The sequence below is a fragment of the Octopus bimaculoides genome, chromosome 2 (assembly GCF_001194135.2).
Source record: "Octopus bimaculoides isolate UCB-OBI-ISO-001 chromosome 2, ASM119413v2, whole genome shotgun sequence".
NCBI classification, from domain to species: domain Eukaryota; kingdom Metazoa; phylum Mollusca; class Cephalopoda; order Octopoda; family Octopodidae; genus Octopus; species Octopus bimaculoides.
This window is the reverse complement of record NC_068982.1, coordinates 104,543,344-104,568,073: the sequence shown is the minus strand read 5'-3', so window position 1 is coordinate 104,568,073 and position 24,730 is coordinate 104,543,344. Positions and strand designations below refer to the sequence as shown.

Below are 24,730 nucleotides of genomic sequence, written 5' to 3'. Positions count from 1 at the left end.
AATGAAAAAAAAAAAAAAGAATACAAAATAAATAAGAGAGAGAGAGAGAGAGAGATGCAGAGAGAAAGAGAGACCGAGAGAGAGAGAGAGAGAAAAAGAAGAGATAGAGAGAGAGATAAGAAGCATTTTCTGGTAGATGATAGCATAAGAGATTTGGGAAAGGCGATGGAAGTGGTGGTGGTTTTGGGGGGGGGGGTCACACGTATTTTAAAGATCATATTTAAAACAGTATTTCAGAATGTGTGTCTGTGAGGGAATGAGAGAGGGGGAGGATGTGACAGAAATGGTAGAGAGAAAGAAAAAGATAGAGAGAAAAAGGGAAGGAAGGAAAGAGGGAGACAGAAATGATAAAACATCATGTCCTTCAATTCTGTCTTTTAAAAGTCATGATAAATAAGCATATTCTTGTTCCGACACTTCCCTCCTCTGCTCTTCATCTTGTTTCTCTCTTCCCTCACTTTATTATACACGCTTTTGTTTTGGTGGTGGTGGTTTGTGTGTATGGGGTGGTGGGTGAAGGTATGGTTGTTGAACCACTCATTAAAGAAAGTAACTGTTAAAGATTATACAAAATAATTTTTCATAGCATTCAGGAGTTTCCTTCAGCTTTAAGGTTACGAGGCATCTTTTTCTTCATCTTTTTTTCAAGAATGTTGAATGGTTGAAGACAAAATACCTGTAGGAACACAAACAACAACAAAAAAATAAGTTAGATTATGTTAGCTCTTCAAAAATACTTTTACATTATATGCACATATATACAGACAGCCTCTTTTGAAACACTTCATTTATTTTATTACTGTTAAACCCCATTATATTTTATTACCATGTTGCCTAGGATATATATATATATATATATATATATATATATATACACACACACATACATACATACATACATACATGTATCACAGAATATTGAGTATTAGCACTCCCTTCCTATCACACATCCTTCTCATCATGATTGTTAATGCCCCTATTCTTTCATACTTCTATCACTGATGCTTCTTACTCAGTAAAGAGCCTAGATAGTGAGCAGAGACATGGAGTTGAGAGGTCCTTTTAGTTGTGTTGAGGATATGGTTACCTCTCTAGCACTAAAAACACACCTAGTACACTTTGTAAAGTGTGACACTGTGAGGACCCTTTAGTCTTGTTGATGGCATGCCACTTTAGTATTGAGGTCATGGAGAAAGCACCCAGAGCACTTGGTAATGTGGTTGGTGTCAAGAATGGCACCACCGTAGAAACTAAGCCCAAAACTGAACATGAGATGAAATTCTCTGACCCATGTAGGTGAGTCTAGTGCCTTGAGTATGTGGTCCACTCTGACTACGATGAGTGCCCAAACTATGCCAGTATGGTAAGCAGGTCTAAAGCAATGATGATAAAAATTATTTTCATTTTATTATGTTATTGTCTATAACCTTAGCTGAGGTGGAAAAAATGATAGAAGCATTACAGCATCAGCTTTTTTTTAGTACCTCAGAAAGTGAGCCATAGCAAACTTGAAGAACACAAATCCATGTCTTGCTATGATTAACTCGTTTCATCTTTTTGGGATGGGTTGGGGTTGAAATATGTCCTGTCATTTACTTTACAAATGTGTTTAAGTCTAAAGAAACATCATATATCATTTTACATTGTACAGGGTGTCCACAAGGTCTGGGTACATGGGGTAAATAAAATCATAACATAAACAATTAAATATAAGAAATTATAATTTCTTAAAGTATGTGTTAATCCCCATGTGGGTATTTGGATAAAAGGTGCATCAGCATGTCCGCAGCTCTGAGCTGAAACTATAAAAAAAAAAAAAGAAATAATTTCTTAAAGTATGTGTTAATCCCCATGTACCCAGACTTTGTGGACACCCTGTATAATGATTTTAATTTTAGATATCAATATATATAGGCTGTATTGACAACACACCTTATATATAATATATATATATATATATACAGTCAAAAGGTATTTGAGAGGTACATGATTCAATCTTTGTACACGATCCTGTCTATGTTTTACCAGCTTCTGCTGTGATTATCAATGTACTTCAGCCTTAACCATTTATATCACACACACACACAGATAATTTTGATATAAAAACTTTAAAAATGTGTGGAGTCTGATACATGTTTGTCATATGGTAAGGTAAATATGATTACATATCTGAAATAAGGTTTCATTCAATATGCCATTTAGTCAACTGCATACATTAACAAACAGAGAAGAAATTCTGTTTATCTTACATAGAGCACGCATACAGACACACACACACACACACACACACACACATTCCACATTCTGTTTCAATGAAGCTTTATAATTTGAATAAAGTTAATACAATATAATGGGTTTTAAGAAAGGATTTATCATTTTATACAAATTATATTTTATATTATTTTTCAATCTTTAAAATAAGAGAGTACACAATAAATTACAAGAGGATGACTTTAATCAATAGCTTTATATATAATGTGTGTGTATGTGCTTATTTGGCATTAAAATATTTTACGGTATTGAAGTATGCTGTTGCAAAAAATTTTATCATTGAACAAAATCACACAAGATCATAGTCAGGTAATGTGTCTTTTCAACACTTATGTAATCAATACAATTTGTAATTTACATAATAAAATTATATGCATTTTGAACTGGCACATAGTCCAGTAACTAAACATGTTAGCCATAAATGAAGAAATACGAATCACATTTTTACACTCATGCTACAATGGAAATTACCAATACAAAGCTATTAATACTGAAACATTTATAATACAAAACTGAACATTATAAACACAATGTACTACACAAACACACACACATTTACATACACACATTATATGTATGTATGTGTATATATATATATATATATATATATATATATATACATACACACCTCTACACATGCATGCATTTACATCCATTTACATATTTACATCCATTAAAAACCAATTTCCTGATATCATACAACGCTTTTATCACAGAATTTCTGTATAAATTTAAGCAGAAGTGTTTCACCACAGTACATAGCAGATGAAAAACGAAAAACACTGCCTTTCCAGATAAAAGTAGTGCAGAAATGTTGATGTCACTCCATCTTATACACGCTTTTTCACCAGAGAAAGAAAACAGTTCAAATTATAGATTTATTTATTACATTTCTAATTTATCAAATAAACATTTAAGATAGCTTTTCACTAGTTTTCTTTAATTTCCTGTTTGATATAAAATATATTTGATTGTTCACTGCAATTCAAACAAGTTTATTAATTTAAAAACCTATTACAATATTAAGTTTGTTAGATATAATCTCTGAAGTTACTTTTAAAATGTTTTAATGACAACATGCAATTGAAACAGAAAATACAGCTCCTAAAGGGTGGAAAAGGGATCAATAGTTGTTAGAAAAAAAATTAAGTCTTTAAAAAACAACAAAATATTTGAATTTAATGAAAGTAAAATTTTATATATATTTTTATTAGTTAATTGGTCAAGTCTCTTTAAAAAGGCTTGAAAATATGAGGGCATTTAATAGCAATAAAAAAAAGTAAATGAATGAAAATAAAATTTAAAAACTAAATAATAAAGTTGTGAACCCAGTTTAAATCAAAGATGGAAATCTAAAACCAGAATTAAACAATAATTATAAACAAAACAAAAAAGTTCTCAACTGAAAAAATTCCTTCCAAAGAAAATAAGATAAGATTTCCTAATGGAACATTAAAATGTTAAACAAAAGGTATTAGTTTGGAATATGATTAAAAATGAAATAAATTTGAAAAAGACAAATAAATATAATTAATTAATTATAACAAGATATTTCCAAGGGTCTGACTGATGTTGTCTAGTAAGTTATTAGGAAAAACAGTTCTCGAAAATATTTGATGATTGATTTTTACGCTGAGACAGAACTGTAGCATGCTTATGAATTATATAACCTCTGGTAATAAATTGATATTTATTCTATTTTTGAGCGCTTATAGGAACAATAAGTAAGGATGTTGCTGATGAATGGTATCTTGTATCTTTTCCCCTGTTTCATGATGTTGTAAACCTTTATTGACTTTTAGTTTAGATAAATGGAGTCCAGCTAATGCTAATTAGGAGAAAAGTAGACCTTATAACAATTATAATAATGAGAATAATGACCACTAATATAAATGAACCATCAATGATCTGTGTTTTTACTTTTTATTTGATATTGTAAAGTAATCATCAAGAACTAGAAAAATTGTCTAATTTTATTAGGTCCAGAAAGAAATAAACATTATCTTTGATTTTTAGTTTCAGTTTGAAATTAGAAATGAAGGATTCATCAAAACAAAGTTGATAAGAGAAAAGTATTTACAATACATACAAGGAAATCCAAAAGAAATGTTAAGTAACAGAATTAAATACAAAACCTGGTAAGTATATTATTTCTGTGTGCCAAATATCATTTGAGATGGAATGTAATTGTTTGGCATGTGTTTAGTTAGAGAGAAGGACAATGAGAGTAGTTGTAGAAGGCTGGAACATCAGGTGAAACAAACAGTGAACACAGCACAGCAATTAGAGAAGGAAGGAACTGGTTGCAAAAGGAAAAGCTGAGTTGAAGATTTTAAAACTTGAGTAGAGTTTTCACTGATGTCTGGTCACATCGCCACAATCTAAAACTATTCTACAAGAGATATAGCATATGTAAGAATAAGTACAGATAAATCATTTCAGAAATTAGGATGAGAACTATAAGGAAAAAAAAAAAAAAATTGTCATCAATAGCCAATTATACTTTGTAATTTTACTAAGAATGTTTGAAAACTGGCATATGACAGGATTCTATAGCTTATATAATTCTTCTCAGTAACAAATGTGTATTAATTTTTCCATGTTTATATATAAGAATTTTCAAAGAATCCATAATAACTTATAAGGAAAGCAGATTCAAATATAATTTACTTTTCAAACTCAGAAATAACTTTACAGCTGTGTGGTTATTAATTCATTATTGGAGACTCATCTTCAGGATGATAAGGACAAATTTATTAGGTGGTTCTAGCTCTAATTAGCCATGACCAAATTTCTTGGCACAAAGTTGTCTATGTTAAAGAATGAAAACAGTAAGTTTCAAAGAGTATTAGCAAAATAAATAAAATGAAATGGCTTCAACCAGGAATTTTTTCATTGACTTACTGGATCTGGGAATGTGGCAGTGCCCATGGCCTTCCTAAATTGGTTCAAAGATTTGGCTCACCAAATATATATGTGTATAATATTTACCATATAGTGATGCTTATTTTTTATAGAGTGTTAATTAATTACACTGGTATGTAACCCACATATTTGAAGGAAGGAAAATAGGAAGTCAAAAAGTTAACAAATTTTTCAGTGACTTTAAAAATTCAAATCAAATGAAGCAATTTTAATTGTGTACTGAAATTAGGTTTACAACTTGTAGATATTTTATTAGAGCTACTTTTTTACATACTGGTATTAATATTTCAGAGAAACAGTACTTTCAAATAAACCTTGTGATGAAATGAAGTCTCCAATAGAATCACAAAATTTAGGTCAACGCTTGTGTGCTGAGTGTGCTGCTTTACTCCATCTCTGAATGCAAGAGAATAGAATCACCAATCTATTATAGAGTTATAGAGGCACATTATGCAGAGAAGAAATTATATAAATGTTTTTCTCCCAAATATCAACATGTAAAATCCCAAATCACTTACACAGATAAAAAAAAAAATGTCTGCATATAAACAAATTTTAGCCCTATATACAAACATATATAAACAGAAACAATTCCTACCTAAGCAAGAATCATAAAAATTATATCTTAAAAGAATCAGTGAAAGATTTTTGTGTAAAGAAGTGAAAACTGGAAGCAGAGAAAATTTATGACATGTATACAAATAAAATAATCAATTTTATATCACACAATACCATGCCATATCACAGAATTGAAAACAGAAAGTCAGTTTAATAATGGCATCATAAAATAGTTTAAGATCTTCAAAGGTAAAAAAGGACAGAACACTTGTACACATCAACATATATTAGCATGTTTTAAAGGAAATACATACATGTGTGAGTGGTTGTGTAAAGTCAATGAAGTCTAATACTTACTTATAGAGATTAAAACTATAATAGGCCACAATTCATTATACACACGCCTGTGCACGCACACACACACACACACACACACACACACACACACACACATCTTCAATGGCCATTGATTACTGACATGCTGAATCACTTTGAAATCTGTTAGAATTCACCTATATCTAACATAAATAAGCTTTCTATGCTTATATTTGTGATTTTGAGCAAAAGACATAATGATAATTAATCATAATATAAGGGAAGTATCCTGATTATTATGTTATTATTATAAACATAATTAAGATTTTGTTTGTAGGACATAACAAAATTTAATTTGCCTGCTTAATGTGTGTGTGTGTGTGTGTGTGTGTGTGTGTGTGAGTGCACATGTGTGTACAATATTTTCATTTTGGTTAAGTCAATCTCTTGCTACTCTGGAGTTTCACTCATGCATTTACACAGTCACCAGACAAGTTATGACCAGAGATTTTTGATGGAGGTTATGCATGCGTACACATACACACACACATGTATATATAAGATTCCTATCATAGGTTGGATTAACAGGTGTTAGTGGTAGAAAAAAAAAGAAGAAAAGTGAAAAAAGGGGAAAGAAGAAAGAAAAGAGGGGTGGTTAAGAGGAAAATGAGGTAGTCCCCTCTCACAAAATTTTTGGCCTTGTGCCTTTAGTAGAAAGGATTATTATTATTATTATTATTATTATTATTATTATTATTATTATTATCATTACATGCTATATTAGTTGGAAGGGATATTGCCTGGAGATTTGGAAACAAGTCTCTTCAAATCTTTCTTTGTTTTTTTGCAGAATACAGGAATGCATTTTCCTGCAGGTTGACAATGCAAGTCTCAATTCCAACATCTTTCTGCAGGTTGAATGTTGTGTCAAGTGCACCAATTATTACAGGAATAATTGTCACCTTAGACTTCCACTATTATTATTATTATTATTATTAATTATTATTATTATTATTATTATTAAGGACAAGGTGGTGAGCTAGTAGAATCATTAGCATGCTGGGTGAAACGCTTAGCGGTATTTTGTCAACCACTTCAAAGTCGATAAATTAAATACCAATTATGCACTGGGGGCGACGTAATCGACTATCTTCCTTCCCCAAATTTCAGGCCTTGCGCCTATAACAGAAAGGATTATTATTATTAAGGTGATGAGCTGACAGAGTCGTTAGCATGCTGAGCAAGATGCTTAGCAGCATTTTATCTATCTTTGTGTTTCGAGTTCAAATTTGGCTGAGATCAACTTTGTCTTTCATCCTTCTGGAGTTGATAAAATAAGTACCAGGTGAACACTAAGGTCAATGAAATTGACTTACCCCCTCCCTCAAAATTACTGACCCTGTGCCAAAATTTGAAATCATTATTACTATTATTATTATTATTATCATTAGCAGACTTAGTGGCATTTCTTTTGATTCTTTCCGTTCCAAATACAAATTCTGTCAAGGTCAACTTTGCCTTTCATCCTGTTGTAGTTGATTAAGTTCCAGATCAGCACTGAGGTTGATGTAATTGATCAATCCTCTCCCACTGAAATTGCTGGCCTTGAGCCAAAATTTGAAACAATTATTACAGTTATTATTGCAAACTAATAGCAAAGTTAAAGTGAATACAATAGTTTATGTCTGTTTTGTGATGGCTTCAATGACTATCCCGATGCAATTAAGCTGCTATTACTTTTTAAGGATATTTTTAGGGTAGTATACAGAAAAGATGCATTCGTGTTTGTTAGTAAGTATTGATTTTTTTACATAGGCACAAAAGCATACATTTTGTAGGAAGATAATAGTTGATTATATTGGTTACAGTACTTGTCTAGTATACAATTTATTGACACTAGATAAATATGAAGAAGAAATAGAAATATGTTGTGCTCTCAGCTTCTTTCAAGTCCAATAGCTTAGCTCATCCTTTCTGGAACACATAGGTTAAATATACTAATATATCTCCTCATTCCTTTTGACTTGCAAAGTTTATTAGAATATGTAGTGATGTAGCTATGAGATTGAAATGATGGATCACTGAGCACAAGGGCATAATGCCATATATGACATTATATTGTGTCTCTGAAAAAGGTACTTTGCTTTCTCTCTAGTTCACCAGACTGAACATAAACTGGGTCTACTCTTAATTTACAATTGAGTGGTTAGTGGTAGGAAAAGCATCTAGCTGTAAATAATTGCTCGATCATGTAAATCATAACTCCAATGCAAACATGTAAAAGAAAACAAATTCTGAACAAACCATGTGCCTCTGTTATCATCTCTTCATATTCTAGAGTTATGCATGAAGATACTAATAGCTGTAAGAATGCATATATTTGCCTTGTATGTTGTAGCTATGAGAATGCATGTGGTTGTTTTGTTGTATTCCATCACTAATTAATTTATTAAAGCTGAGTGAACAAATCTTTGCATTGGAGCAAGTTGATTTACAAATATGTCATAAAGCCTGCCTGGTAAAGAAAACAGGAATGGGTTCCTTGTTACTTACTCCAGGGTAATGAGTTTGCTGCAACCCAGAGCTAAGCTAACAAAACACTCATAACACTCATCAATAAGCACATTGAAGCAACGAAGAAGCCTGTACATGGTTGCTAGACTTGCTAGGAATACCAGTCAAAAGTTCCTCAACTCACAGCTGTATCATATTTTTACAAAGGGCACAATGTAGTAATGTAGTCCTAGATATATTGTGTCTATATGTAGTCTGAGATTTTTGTGTCTGAATAAAAGCCAGAACAACTAAGACTGCTTTTGCACATAGGTCTGTTTAACTAGGACTGACTTGGTGTTAACAATAACAACACTCTCATAATTAGCAGTGCTAGACTGTATGAACAAATTGCTACTCAGTTGACTTGGTAAGCAGTTTGGTAATTGGGTCATTTAGTTAAAACTCCAAATATGGCATGGTCAAGTATGACATTGGGTAAAACTGTCAATTCAACTTTTTCTTTTAATATTAAGGAGAGAGGAAGGAGATCAGCATTCTTGATCTTTTGCAGAGCTTCTGAAACACGGGAAGGGATGATAAAAACCAAGGTCACAATAAGATGCAGCACAGTCAGACACTGAATAATCTACAGATTGGACATCTGACCTGGATGCTTACAACAGAGTGAGCCTAGCTAAATGTGACCAAAGATGATGTTAAAATGGTTGACAAATTTCTGTCTATGTAGAATGATATCTGATTAATAATAGAAACAGTATCTCATTTAGTGTTCAAACTGAAATTAGTATGTTGACCTATCTAATCTAGTTAAGAAGCCAATTGGTGTTGGATAGTTCTACTTGTAATAGAGATACTTCATTTTGTCTCCCCTTATGGGAAATGTAACTTAATTATTTTTCCATCCAGAAACTGCTTTTATGAACACATTTATGATTAAAACCATATAAGTAAAATCTGGGTAAATACTCTGATATAAGACGTATAACTTAGTCTTGTATCTGTTAAGAACCTTCAGGCTTATCAGGCTAGAGCTTATCGTGGTTTCTATGGTGTATAAATGTCCAAGAGTATAATACCTATCTCTGAATGGGATGCTATAGCTGGTACTCATTTCCAGCTAAGTGGACTGGATCAATGTGAAAGATGCATTTTGCTCAAAGAACACAATGTTCCCTCCAGTCTAGGAATTGAAACAATGACCTTACAATTGTGAGTCCAACACTCTAACTACTAGGCCATGCACCTTCAGTGCTTCAAGGCATATAGTACTGTTTTGAAAAATGATGTTAAATGTAGTTAAATAAATGGTTCTTGTATTTTAATGAAAATTGTATTGGAGTATATGTTCAACTAGTTTACTTATTGTAAGTAGTTTTAATTGTTTTATAGTTTATTTTTCAAACTAGGTGGTATGGAATTTGTTGAAGTGGATGTCTTCAGATGAATTGTTAGAGTATGTCCTTTTACAGCTGAGTGTTATCCTTGTAGCTGAAATGTGATGTGGAAGTAGCACCAATAAAAAGCTGGGCAAATAGATGCTCTATGCAAATTACTTACCACGTTAAGTGGAGCAGGGCAAAGTTGCTGAGAAAAATATACTTGTATTTGTGGTAGTATATTTATCAACTTGGTCATCTATCATATATTATGATGGATGAATCAACTTGCATTATATTCATAAGAAGCAAATTATTTTGACAGTAAACAACTGAGTTTGATTCCTGAGTCACTATGTGATTGTTCACCTTGCTAGAAATAGTAACCAAATTTTCCTCAAATCACTGACTTCACTCTTGAAGGGGAAGCAAAAAAAAAAAAAAGAACGCTATCTTTGACTACATTATGGAAAGGAATGAAAAAATTGATAGGTTAGTGATGGCAGGAAAGCCTGTTGTTATATGAGTGTGTGTGTATGTGTATGTATGTTTGTGTATGCATGTGTGTGTGTGTGTGTGTGTGTGTGTGTGTGTGTGTGTGTGTGTGTGTGTGTGTGTGTGTGTGTGTGTGTGTGTGTGTGTGTGTGTGTGTGTGTGTGTGTGTGTGTGTGTGTGTGTGTGTATATATATATATATATATATATATATGTGAAGGAACATGGCTTAGTGGTTAGGGTAATCAGCTCACAATTTTAAGATTGTGAGTTTGACTCTCAGTGGTGCATTGTGTCCTTGAGCAAGACACTTTATTTCATGTTGTTCCAGTTCACTCAGCTGGCAAAGATGAGTTGCACATGTGACTCAAAGGACCAGCCTTGTCACATTCTATGTCATGCGGAATCTCCCTGAGAACTCTGTTGAGGGTATATGTGTCTGTGGAGTGCTTATCCACTTGCATGTTACTTTCAAGAGCAAGCTGTTCCATTGATCATATCAACTGGAGCCCTTTTTGTCATAACCGACAGAGTGCCAGTTTTATATATATATATATATATAAAATAATGAAGGCAGCTATACACAATATAAAACCCAAAAGGAAAAATTTAATTGTCCCTAATTGTGACTGAGGGTGGTGGGTAGCATCTATATCGTTAGACATAGGAGTTAAAAACCCTTAAAGCCACAAGAAGTATCAAATATTAAGGTAACATTTCCTTGAAAAACATGGGTCAATCATAGCGAAAAGACTCAATTATGTTATTTGATTTGTTACATTTGTGTCACAAGTCCATCTAAGTAAATCTAACTCTGGTTATAACAATATATTATTATAACAATACCAGTAATTATTTAATCCTTGATAAATAGTTCTGATTCTGTTTGTATTACTAAATGCAACATTTTAGATAATTCACTTTCATTATGTACAGTGATAAATCTAAATCTAAACAATAATAGAACAAAAAAAAAAAACTAAAATGATTCATGGTAGTAGTACTGTAGTAGCAGCAAATATATTTAGAATGTAGATGATTCTATTACAATAGGCTTAAATTTTTAGAAACAGTGGAAACCATGAAAGCACTAAAATTTAAAATAACTATGTGAATAGATTTCATTATGTAACAGAAAAACAACAAGAAATGAAAAACCAATTAAAAAGAATCTATAATCAGTTTTATACAGAGTTATTTCTACATTAAATGAAAACAATCAATCTGTAATTGAATGTGTCTGTTCATTCATTCATTTATTTTACATCTGATTTAGCACCGAATGTAAACACACACACACACACACACACACACACACAACAAGCATGTATAGTTTCAAATTTATTCACAAGGCATTAGTTGACCTGAGACTATCATAGAAGACACTTGGTCAAGGCACTGTGCTTTGAGGGTGAACCTGAAATCATATAATTGTGAATTGAACTTTTTGACCGCACAGCTATGCCTGCACCTATACACACACATATATGCAAATACAGTCATAAATTATCTTAAGAACTGAACTTTAAAATTTCCAAACTTTGTATCAGACACGAATATTTCTGAGCTAAATTGTCCATCAGCAGGCTTTATCTGACTGTCATCTCTTGTGTCAAAAGCTTTCTATCAAATTGCACCATTGCAGTATGCAGTTGGAGCTTATCTTGACTCATAACCCTTTAGTTATGGTACTTAGACTCTTCCTTAATGATATTTTTGCTACCACTTGTAGGAATTCTCAGTTGACTCAGATGATATCACTCTACACAGCATCCTTACACAACCTAGATAACTCATGTCAAATCTAAACTTTCTATAACAACTAGCATCTCAAAAACCTTCTCCATGGCAATCTTGTCTCTTTCAATATCACAAAGACATAAACATTACACATACCAAGGAAACAATATTCTATCTTACTCTCTTGGGCATTATGGAATTAAAATTACTCAAAATCATGACAAATTACTGGCCTCTGGATTCACAGGCATGACCAACTGAGACTATGGATATTATTCAACCATGTTGTTGAAGAATCTGTCTTGGAATTCTTTTCTATAGCATCTTAAGTACATTCAAAATGTTGCTAAAACTGCATTCCAAAGACTAACCCTCCTCTTCAGAGCCAGAAAACACCTCAACTTTGAACAATTGCTGATTCTCTACAAAAGAAACACAGTGGAGAATACAGCTCCTACAACTAGGACATTGTTACAGTACACGCACACACATACACCATGCATTCAATAATGATTTTATTAAAAGCAAATATAATAAATAAATTGGATGTGCTTCCCTTTGGAAATAATATGTTAATTAAAATGTATTTTTTTAAGACTTTGGCTTAAATATTTAATTTTTACAAAATTCTGATAGGATCCAGTCAGGTGAAGGAAAATATTATAATGAAAATTCAAACAACTAATAGAAAAAAAATATCTTATTCTATTTATTATATATTTTATTGTTTTTTGATGGTTTATTTAAGTGAGAATAGTATTTTAAAAGAATATTAGAGAAATACATGAATAATCAAATTAATAGTAAAAAAATAGAATTAAATGACTTGATTGTATAGGAGATATTATTGATTACTAGCATAAAGTTAGGCCTCAAATTTTGGGGGATAAAAGAGTATGGTTGATTATATCAAGCCCATGCTGGATTTCACTGATATTTTACTTTAGTAACCTCAGAGGGATGAAAAGCTAAGTTGACTTCAGCTAGATTTGGACCTAGAATGCAAAAGGATGCAAGTAAATATCACATATGATCTGCTTGAAATAGCAACTAGAACTCACTCACATAATGCCCTACTACCTTACAGAAAGGGAGAGATATAGTGGATAATGTAGTTTGAGATACATTGGCTGAAAAAGAAATGATTAGATTAGATGGTTAAGGCTAGAATGCCTTTGATAATAAATGTTTGCCAGTCTGAGCTGAGCTGGAGTTAAACAACACCAACAACAAACATTGACATCAATTTCAGTATTTACAAGTGAAAAATAGACATGAACATCTCACTAGAAATGACAAGGAAATGCAAGTGTGGGGGTAAAACATAAGGTTTCAATAGGTGCACAGTAATTGCTTCTTTGGTGCAAACTGGATAAAGAAATATAATAAAATCAATAAACAAAAAAAAAAAAATAATAAAGAAGTTTAAGACCAATAAATAGTATTTAGAAAATATATAAAATATATATAAACCTTGTATGATTTCACAATGGTAGGTAAAGAAGATTGATTATAAAAGGACATTGGTCATGATAAATATGAAATAAAAGTAGTTTTCTAATGGCCCTGAATCAAGATTAATGTAACACACACACATACACACACACACACACACACACACAGATTACTTCTATTCCCTATGTTATTGCTAACACTGTGCCTGTATTGAGGATAATTATTTATAATGTTCATAAAATAATTCCACTCACACAAATGTCTTCTTTGGGTAAACATATTTTGAGATTCTATACTATAAGAATCATGTTTTGGGAAGGAATAATTCTCAGTGGGATTCTTATATTCTTTGACTACTTTCACTGGATTGCAGTAGTTGTGAGGCATAACTTTTAAGGGTTTAGTCAAACAAATCAACCCTCGTACTTATTTCATCCTGGTACATATTTTATCAAATCCTATTTGTAGAACTGCTAGGTTAAAGCATAAAGATGCTGACACGTGTTTGTTGTTGTCATCATCATAAGTTTTCCATGCTGATATAAGTTAGATGGGTTGTCACAACTCAAGTCAGTCCTTATTTAAAGTTACATCCCTCCTAAATGGATTATAGGAGCACATCTTACTCATATGTCCCATACATATACACACATGCATGGATGACGGGCTTTTGAACAGTTTCTGTCTACTAAATTCCACTCATATGATACTGGTTAAACTGAAGCTATAGTAAAAGACATCTGGCCAAAGTTCCATGTCTGGGGATCCAGAATTATGTGATATAAAGCAGACTTCTTAGTCACAGAGCAATAACTGCAATGTCTGCCTTTATAAAATCACCCTTTCTGTACAAGAAATTACTGTAGTTTTCCTCATTATTTAAATTTAAATTCACAAAGCTAATGGATCCATTCTTGAAGTTCATGGTTTACTAATTTATAGATATGCTTTGTGATGCATTAATGTTTTCTTGTGCATCTATCTTTGATTTAATAACACCAGCTGCTCAAATCTACACTACTTAGGGCATAAGGTAGAAATGCTTTACAAATTTATTTTATTACTTTGTTGTGTGACCCTGCATTAAATCAAGGTTCAAGCAGGTCAAAGGTTTTAAATAGTAAGTTGCTACAGGAGATCCTTATCTGTTACTATATTGCCTATTGCAACAGAAACAAAACTGGCATGTTCTCTAGAATAAGCATATATCACAGAAGATGAACATATTTGTTTAACTCTACATCTAGCATTCATTGCTCATGATAACATTTAGTTCATCACATACATTGCTATGTTTATACATTATGAGCAATGATGTCACATACAAGCTACAAAGCAGAGCGAGTAGTGAAATATATGACAAAGTCAGACAGGATATGAAGTAACAACCTTGGTAGAATGAGTACATCAATGAGAAGAACATGAAGTAGTACAGTTACAATGCTATGGAAGCTTTGTCTATTGAAGACTTCATCACACTTGAGTGCCTATCTCAATCAGACAAACTGATTACTCAAGCAAGGAACTTTTTAAGATAAAAATAAAACAACATAAAAAACAAAAAATTCAAATTTAGAAAAGTTGTTTCTTTTGAAGTTAAGAGATCTGAACTCACAACTGAAAAGAAAATATTTCTGGACTGAATCTACTTGAGCTTTAATAAATAATAGTATCTTATAGACAGGTTTATTATAGAAAATAGTAAGTTAATATGATAGGTAATGAAATACAAAGATCAAAACTTTCTATTTAAGTTCAATGATATGATGTAATTATTACAGATAATAGTAACATTTTAAAATCAGAAACTTAGAACATAAATTTTGCAATAAAATCCTCTTTATAACAACATGACTAAGGCAGACATAAACAGACAAACAACAAAAATAACTAGCATATCCACAGTGAAAGGATAACAGATTTACAATGTGTTTACAACAATGATTTGATAATAGAAAAGACATAACACAGAATGGAATCTTCCAATTCAATCACTGCTGATAAGACTAAAACCATTGGTAAAATAAAATGGTATTTCAACAAAAAGATACAATATTATGACATGTTTGAAAGCAATAATTTAAAATTTAGTGGATCGACAATTAAATATTGTAGGTATGTGAATGTTGTTAAATAGAAATATATTTATGGCAGATAAATCTTCTGTTTCCTTTGAATATGTAAACAGAAAAAATAACATCTTATGATTTTACAAATTACTCAGTAAAGATATAATCTTGAGGAGATGTTAGTGTTTTAACCAATGATTTGTAGGTTTTTATTATTCCTTGTGTACTGTATTGTTCTCATGAGAAAACATTTAAGTCTAATAGATATGAAAGAAACAATAATAAAACATTGAACAAAATTAACATTGATTCAGTAGTTTGGTATTTATGAATTCAAATATTGTTTTGGCAAAAGTCTGAGAGAAAACTAAATTATTTGGGGTAATAGAAAAATTTAGTAATGCCCTCAAAATGCTTCTGTATCTGAAAGAAGGTGAGGGGAGTAAAAAGAAAATATTTAAAATAGAAACAAAAACATATTCATTTGTTACAATGCATTCAGTAAAATAGATCTTCATGTAACTTTTGTTATTTCTGTTACTAATTCAAATATATATTTATCTTTGATCTAATAAATTAAACAATCTAGTCATTACTCCCCCAACTATTGTTTACTATTTATCTTTATAATTACACGTTCATTGTTGTATAAATCCTATGAATTATGTTTTAATGAATGAATGTTTTTATAATATTTAACACTTATTTGTTATAAAATGGGACTGTCCACACAGTAAAAAATTATTCCTGTGACCAGATTTGAATTATACATTTAAGAGAAAAGTACATTAAAAATTCAGTCTTTTGATTTTGAAAAACCTTATTTCTATTTTTTAAAGATTTTTACATACTTTCTTTCAGTGATCTAGTATGTCAGTTATTTAGTCAAATTGTTTGTGTAAGAAATTTACAGGTGGACACAGTAATAGTAACTATGTAGTTATAAATAGGGAGAAGAACCTGTTTTCACCTTTTCTTGGGCTGCAATGTAGGATCTGTGCTCTAACTAAATCCATGAATTTGTATGTAGCCTTATGATGGTAAGTTGCAAGAATTGAGTAAAACAGATGTGATACAAATGAATATTTTATAGTTTTAAGGTTTAAATAAAGCATTATTATACTATAGATGAAATGTGTTATGTTTGGCATTATTAATACTATTTTTTTTTCTTATAAAGCATAAAAAAATTTATTTATAAAATGCAGAATGAAAATTGATAAAAGAAATAATAAAATTACTGAAAAATAGTAATATAATATAAATAGTATATAATACAAGTAGTTCAGCTTGGTGAATTGACAAACAACTTGATGTGACATAAGAAGAGGAGGAAATGAAAATTCTACCTAATATTCTAATCTAACAAAGAAACTAAACAAGTGTAAAACTAACAAAACTACTAAAATAACACAGAATCTAATTAAGCTATTGTCATAATTAAAAAAAAATTAAATTGTAAAAGCTACAACAACAAAGATACATATCAAATGTAAGCTACTGTGCAACATAGAAATAATTTGACATTAAATATTATAAGGTTTTAAGGTATTTTATGGTAAATGAAAAATTAAAAGGAATCAGGTTGTGTATCAATTATATACTCTATATTTAATTAATCTCTATAGTAGATCAAACATGATATTGGGAATCGAAGATGCTAATAAATGATAACCACTGTTTCTAGAAGCATTTCTATCATTGGAAAACATTAATCATACCTAATTCAAGCCCACAACTTTAAGCCTAATCTCTACTTTTCTGTAGGCACACACACACACAATTGTCATCATGTCGTCATTGTTGTTGTCATTATTGTCGTTGTTCTCATTATCATCATTATTCAATGTTCATATTCCATGCTGGCATAGATTGGATGGTTTGACAAAATCCAGCAAGCTGAGGATTGCATGGGCTCCAATGCCAGCTTTGGCATGGTTTCTACAGCTAGATACCCTGCCTATGGCCAACTGCTTTATAGTGTATACTAGATGCTTCTTTTTCATAACACTGGCACTTGTAAGGTCACCAAGTCACTTACAAGACAAAGAAAAAGAAGGAGACTCTTCATTTGAGTCGGAGTCTATTTGAGAGAGGGAGATGGCTTTAAGTTAGGTGTTGAAAGGCTAAAGTATGATAGAGTGACAAGCACAGGTGTCTTCCTATAAAGGAGATAAAGGTGGTGGTGATGAGGTGCTGGAATATACTCCCAAGGTACAAGACAAGTATATAAACAAGAATAAGGACAGTGGAGCAGAGTGGAGGGAGAGTGTGGATAATTTCATAAGAGTATGAAAGATGAGTTACATATGGTTAGAGAGGGAAACAGAGGTGAATGATAAACAAGGGTGGAAGTGTGGTTGATGGTAATTATCAGTATGGAGATGGGGAGGTGAAAGTGATAGAAGAAGTAGTTCAAGAAGGAAGAGATGACGAGGAGCAGTATGGGCAGGGTGGAGAGCAGTGGTATCATAAACTTGCAGATAGAACTGAAAGTGGAGAGATGATGTGCATGGCCTGAGAGTGAGAGATATACAAAGATGGTGGCTAGAGATACATGAAGGTGACTATAGTGAGTGGAGGGAGGCAAGAGCAACATTGGAAGTAGATATGAGAGTGTTGAGAATGATAGCAGATATGAGAGGTGTTAAAGATCAGGTATGGCAGAGAGAGAGAGAGAGAGAGAGAGAGAGAGAGAGAGAGAGAGAGAGAGAGAGAGAGAGAGAGAGAGAACTGAAGGCATAGAAAGGGAGTGATCAATGGAAAAAATTATGGGAACAAATGATGATGAGAATGAGGGATAGATGTCAAAAGGAAGTGTTCCAGTGGGAGGAAGAGGTAGATTATTTTGCTCTTGAATGATTACAGTAGCTGAGTAGTGCTGTAGTTAGAAGAGTGATGACAGGATTTGTGTTAAGAAGATGAGATGTGGGGAATGCTTAATGGGGCAAGATTGGGTGCAGAGCAGGCCTGTCAAGTGCAGGCATAACCATAATGCACTTAGGACCTCACTTCCACTTTGACTTATAAGTCCTCTCTAGTATAGTGAATTGCCAATCAATTTGCTCCTTTGTCATCTTCTTTGTGAGGATCAACTTCATCCCATATCCTCTCAAGTCTTCCTCTTCCACAAGCTTCATCAACTTTAAGCAATTGGTCTTTATACTGCTGTCTTCATGATCAAATCAGCAGTCTTTTCCCTTGCACACTATATCTTATACCTAATTTTTCTCTCAGCACATTTTCACTTTCATTGCATTTTCATTGACATTGCACATCCAACAGAGTATATATACTAGCTTCATTCCTTTTTAGTCTTCACATGTCCTCTGCATTTAGGGTCCTCATCTCACTACCATGTAGCATTACTCTTTGTACATAAACATCATACAATTTGCCTTCAACTCTGAACTTTCTTCAGCCAGTTCATATTTTAGCTACTATACTTTCAGAGTATGCTCAAAGTTCCCTAGGTAACAGACACTATCTACTATGTCCAAGGAACCTCCTGGACATTTGAGAGAATCTATTTCCCATGTGTCTTTAGTGTTTATTCCATAAAGATTGTATCTTCTGCTAACCATCTTGTAATTCTATGACACTTCTTGTGTGTCCATATCTTACACTTGGCACAACGTATTGAATTTCTGTCTACACCTTTCCTACATATTAAGCAGGGCCATTTATGTGATGGAAATGTAGTTCTGCTAACTAGAACTTGGGTCATTGCTATATTCTAGTGTGTAGCAATGGTGTAGTTAATTGCTACAAAGAATTCATTGCTGGGCAGCTTAGTTTAATGGTAAAACACTTGACGCGTAATCACAGAGATGTGAGTTCAAGTCTCATGGCTGGCCAGTAACGTATTTTTCTGCAATATAAGGATAATTTATCCTGATCACGCTATTTATAGCATTATCATGCGTTTGAGAAATAAATTTATTTCTGTATCTTATAAAATAATCGTTTGACTAATGCTTTGCTCAGAAGCATACATATATTGAGTATTACACCAGGTTATTAGCCTCACAATGGCTAAATGAAATAATAAAACATATATATATATATATATATATACACATACATACATATATATCATTAAGGTAAACACAAGTTTACATTATTACTTTTGTATACCTTTCACCATTATGGTTGTCTGGAATCCTGTATTGGGTGTCTGAAGAGCAAGTGGATGCTTAACCAGAGATGTACTGTCATTTTCCTATCTCTTTGGTTTCAGTCAATATGTTATTAACTCACAGTTAATGGATTCCATTTTTTATCATCTCTTACATCTATTTCTCTGTCTCTCACTTACTCTCTTTCCCACTCTGCATTCCTGTCTTTCTCTCGTCCTCTTTCTCTATCTCTTGGATGTATCTTTTTATATATTCATTTCATTTAAATGATCATGTTGGTACACATTTTTATATTTTTGTTCATCCCTGTTATGGTTGTCCAAATTACTTCCTTCTTTATTTCTTCTCTTTCTTTTTTCTTTTTTCCCTCTTCCTAGTTTCCTCTTTAATTATTTCTCTCAACTAGGTCTCTCATTTAATCTTCTTCGTCTTGTTTCTTAGTCTTTTTTACTTTCTCTTCCAGTTACTTTCCTTCTATTTCCCTTCAAAATCCTTATAAAATGCCTCACCATCTATCCAACACTTGATGTTAGTTCTATAACTTAATGCAATAAAATGTTCCCTAACTACCCTTTCTGGTTAAGCATTCACATGCACTTGGAACATCAAGGGTTCCAAGCAACCACAATGGTGAAACATATGTAGGATCTAATAATACAAACTTGTGTTTAGCCTAATTCCTCCTACATCTGCTCTGCACCGTAATTCATAATTGATAATACTACAAAATATAGTAGTAATTTAACCACTATACTGGAAGCAAACTGGATGATGATAATCAACATGGAGCTATAAACTTATCAGTAGCAGTCAAATCTGTTTGTACACACACACACACACACACACACACACACACACACACACACACAATTGAGTCATCAGAGGAAAATCCATGGTACACCACCTGCTCCTAAAAGAAAATATGTAGTGAACACAACGCTGAAGGACTGATTCTACTCAGATTTAGTTAAGATAGGCAGCAACTGAACATCAGTCTTTTTTGAGTGTGGTGCAAAAATTGTGCATAAGCTGATCTGGTTATCTCAAATTCAAAATCAGAGCCATACCCATCAACACACTTGGCCACCACAAACAACAGATCCAGGTTGGCCACCATTGAGACTTGTGCAGGGGTCATATAGTTTCTTCTGTTGATTGTTAAGAGCTTGTTACGCATTAGTAACAAAATCAATATTCGTACCTGAGGGATGTTGCACGCAGTCAAGTTCTATGCATAGCACTGCCTCACAAAAATAAAAATACTAACCAACTGGATTAATACATCAGTGTATTCTTATGAGAAACTTCAACCTATCCAATGTCAGATGGTATAAAGGTCACTTTATCTCAGGAATGAAGCAGCATGAATAAAAGCAAGCAGAATTCATGTGCAACCTCACCTTGTTATTTATGGAGCAAGTAGCATTTTACCCAACCAGGACAAATGGTATTTTGAATCTTTGGTTCACAAATGAACTCATCCATAATGTGAAAATTACACAGACACTAAGTCTAGAATCCCAATATAGTAGACCCAACAATGTATGGGCCAGAGGAAGCCACAGACATGCAGCCTATAAAAAGTCCACAGACACTATCCAGGATGAACTTCCACAAAGCAAATTGGAAATTAATACAGAAAGAGATCCTCAAACAGATTTGGCATATATGTCTCTCCATACCTGATATTGACATGAAACTTAGACATTTTGTGTTAGTAATGCAAGCCATATGCATAAAATTTGTCTCAGAGAGGAAAGCCAGCCTGCACAAAAACAAAATTCCCATAGAGAGAAAAGTTCTTATGAAATGAAGAACAAAGATTGCAAACTGCCAAAATAAACAGCCAAAAAGCAGTGAAAAATCTTTTCTAAAACAAATACTAGAGATTGAGAAAAATCTGCAATACTATTATAAAAATGAGAGCAGAAAAAGAATCTTTCTTTAAATTTGCTAAAGAAACAGCCTCGGTGCACTGCAAGTAGGGCCACCCTCTAAGAAAATGGTTTCCTAACTACAAACCTCAAAAGGATAAATGAAATTTTGAATTAGCATTTCAAAAGTGTTTTCACCTCCCTTCTGGGGTATATGCAAGTGAGTAAATTAGATAAGTTCTTGGCCACTACAGCTGTACATAGGGAGGCAACAAAGATCAATTATAATGAAATAAGCTTAAACTCAGCTATTGGCTCTGATGGGTTCCCAGCAATCCTTCTAAAAATTCACAAATGAGCCCTGGTAAAACTGCTGCAGTCTCTCTTCCAGAGCTTCCTCAAAATTGGCAAGCTTCCAGAAATATTAAAGGAAGGCATAATATGCTCCATTCATAAAAGTGAAAGCAGAGTAGGTGCTAAAAGTTATAGGCCTACCTCACAGACCCTACAAGTAGTAAAATGGAATGAATTGACAAGGAAACTAATCATGTTACTCGAGAAAGAAAAATGACTTCCTAACTCACACAGGAAGAATCTGTTTGACACAGTTCTTACAATACAATGACCAGTTGTTAAAACAGTAGTTCAACCACTCAAGTGTGGATGTGATATGCAAAAGCCTGCAATAAAGTCTGTCATGGAATGACATGTCACAAAATGGCATGATCTCTGCATAGTTGAAAAACTGGGAGAGTGGCTGCACAACTTTTTAAAAGATAGAAGTCAGGCAGTAATAGGCAATGATAGTGAGTAGAGTTCCATAGAGTACTGTTTTGGGGTCACTGCTGTTAATAGTGGCACTCTCAGAAAGCCTTCAGCTATAGAGACAGCCACCCCCACTAGCTATGCAGATGATACAGAAGTACCACAGGTGATAAAGAGCCCTGTAAATGCTACATCCCTGCAACATGACTTGAATGCTATATGTAAGTGGGCTGAAGAAAATAACATGCAAATTCAATTTTGAAAAATTCCAAACTCTCCACTAACAGCAACACAGTTAAATGCAATGCAAGCAAAATAGACTGGACCATGAGAGATTGCAGTCTCAGAGTTACAATCCCTATATGATCTGTGCATCAATGCGAGTAGTGGTGAATTGTTTCATTTGCATATCATTAAGTTGGCATTGGAATGTAGACATCTGGCTGGTTGGATTCTAAGAACTTTTAGAGCAGGAGGGCAGAAAATCCTGATGGTCCTCTGGAGGACATTTGTTCTCAGTCATCTTGATTACTGTTCCGAATTGTGATCATCACATATTATAAAATTAATGATAGGACTTGAAGCAATCCAATGTTGCTACATGAAGATTATTGCTTCAATGCAGTAGATCAGTTACTGGGAAACTAAAATATTATGACTCAGTTCCTGAGAACAAAGACAGAAAATATTTACAGAAATATATGCCTGGAAAATCCTGCAAGGATTTGCACTACACTTTGGCAATGAAAGCTACACTAATCCATGAACAGGGCACTACTGTATAGTGCTAAAGATCATCCAATTTTGTCATCCAATTTAAAACCAGGTACACAATAGCTTAGGGTTCAAAAACCCACAGCTTTTCAATATCCTACCTAATGACTTAAGAGATCTTGATAGTGTGGATGTAGAAGTCTTCAGAAAGCAACTCCACATCTACTTCCCAGAATCCTAGATAAGCCTATTCACAACAAGAAACATAACTGAGGGCAGTAACTTCAAACTCCTTCAGTCACCAAATGTCAACTAAAGAAGGAGGATAAGTAAAATTGTAGCAACATTAATGGTGGTGCCACAGTTTATGAGCTGAAACAAATAATATTTATATATATAAAGGGTTTAGCTTTATGGTGTATCATCAGATCCCAAAACCTGTTGGTCCAAGGCCTCTTAAGGAAACGCCTCACTACTCAATGGTAATAACAGAAATTATCTCTCTTGGTCACTGGCTATTGACATTAGCCAGCCATGTATGGCAAATGAGAGATGATGGGATTCTATACTTGATCACATGCAAAGTCCTTGAGAACCCAGGCACCTACATCAGTGGGACAATTATGCATAGTGGAATGGGCAGGAATCCTAAAGGACTCCCTTAAACCAAGAAACATCCTTAACTCCAGTGCAGAGATTTTCGGGCCATGTTTACATTTCAGGAGATTCCTGCTAGCCTTTTGGAGCTCATAAGATGGCAGCACAGCTGGAATTCAATAGCCAATATCCAAGGGAGATAATCCTCATTGTTACCTTTGAGTAGTGAGGCATTTCCTCCTCCATACACTTAAGCGGCCTTGGGCCAACAGGTTTTGGGATTTGACGATACTCCATAAAGCTAAACCCTTTATGGATGGGAAACCTAAGGTAATTCCATAAACCAGCTTTCCCCATTTTTAATATATATATATTAGGGTAGTGTAGTTTGCATGAAGCATTGTCGGACATATATAGATATTTTTAATTTTTCTTTTATAAACCCAAAACAATATAAGTTATAAGAAATATTGAAATAAAAGATGAACCATCAACTAGTATTATTTCTTATAACTTGGATTATTTTTGTTTTATACAAAAAAATTTGTATGTGGCTGTGTGGTAAGTAGCTTGCTTACCAACCACATGGTTCCAGGTTCAGTCCCACTGTGTAGCACCTTGGACAAGTGTCTTCTACTATAGCCTCGGGCTGACCAAAGCCTTGTGAATGGATTTGGTAGATGGAAACTGAAAGAAGCCTGTCGTATATATGTATATGTATATATATGTGTATGTGTGTTTGTGTGTCTGTGTTTGTCTCCACAACATCGCTTGACAACCGATGCTGGTGTGTTTATGTCCCCGTAACTTAGCAGTTCGGCAAAAGAGACTGATAGAATAAGTACTAGGCTTCCAAAGAATAAGTCCTGGGGTCGATTTGCTTGACTAAATGCTGTGCTCCAGCATGGCCACAGTCAAATG

General features: G+C 33.2%; 1 protein-coding gene across 7 annotated transcripts in view; it reads right to left on the bottom strand.

The window, feature by feature from the left end:
• Positions 1-27: 27 nt before the first annotated feature.
• The window catches only part of LOC106878324 (calcium-activated potassium channel slowpoke), a 333,443-nt gene continuing 308,740 nt past the window's right edge, over positions 28-24,730 (bottom strand). For all 7 annotated transcript variants that reach the window (XM_052978540.1, XM_052978541.1, XM_052978542.1 and 4 more), the window contains one exon: positions 28-676. In XM_052978540.1, the coding sequence (XP_052834500.1) occupies positions 590-676 (87 nt within the window). In that variant the 3' untranslated portion in view covers positions 28-589. The remainder of the gene's footprint in view (positions 677-24,730) is intronic.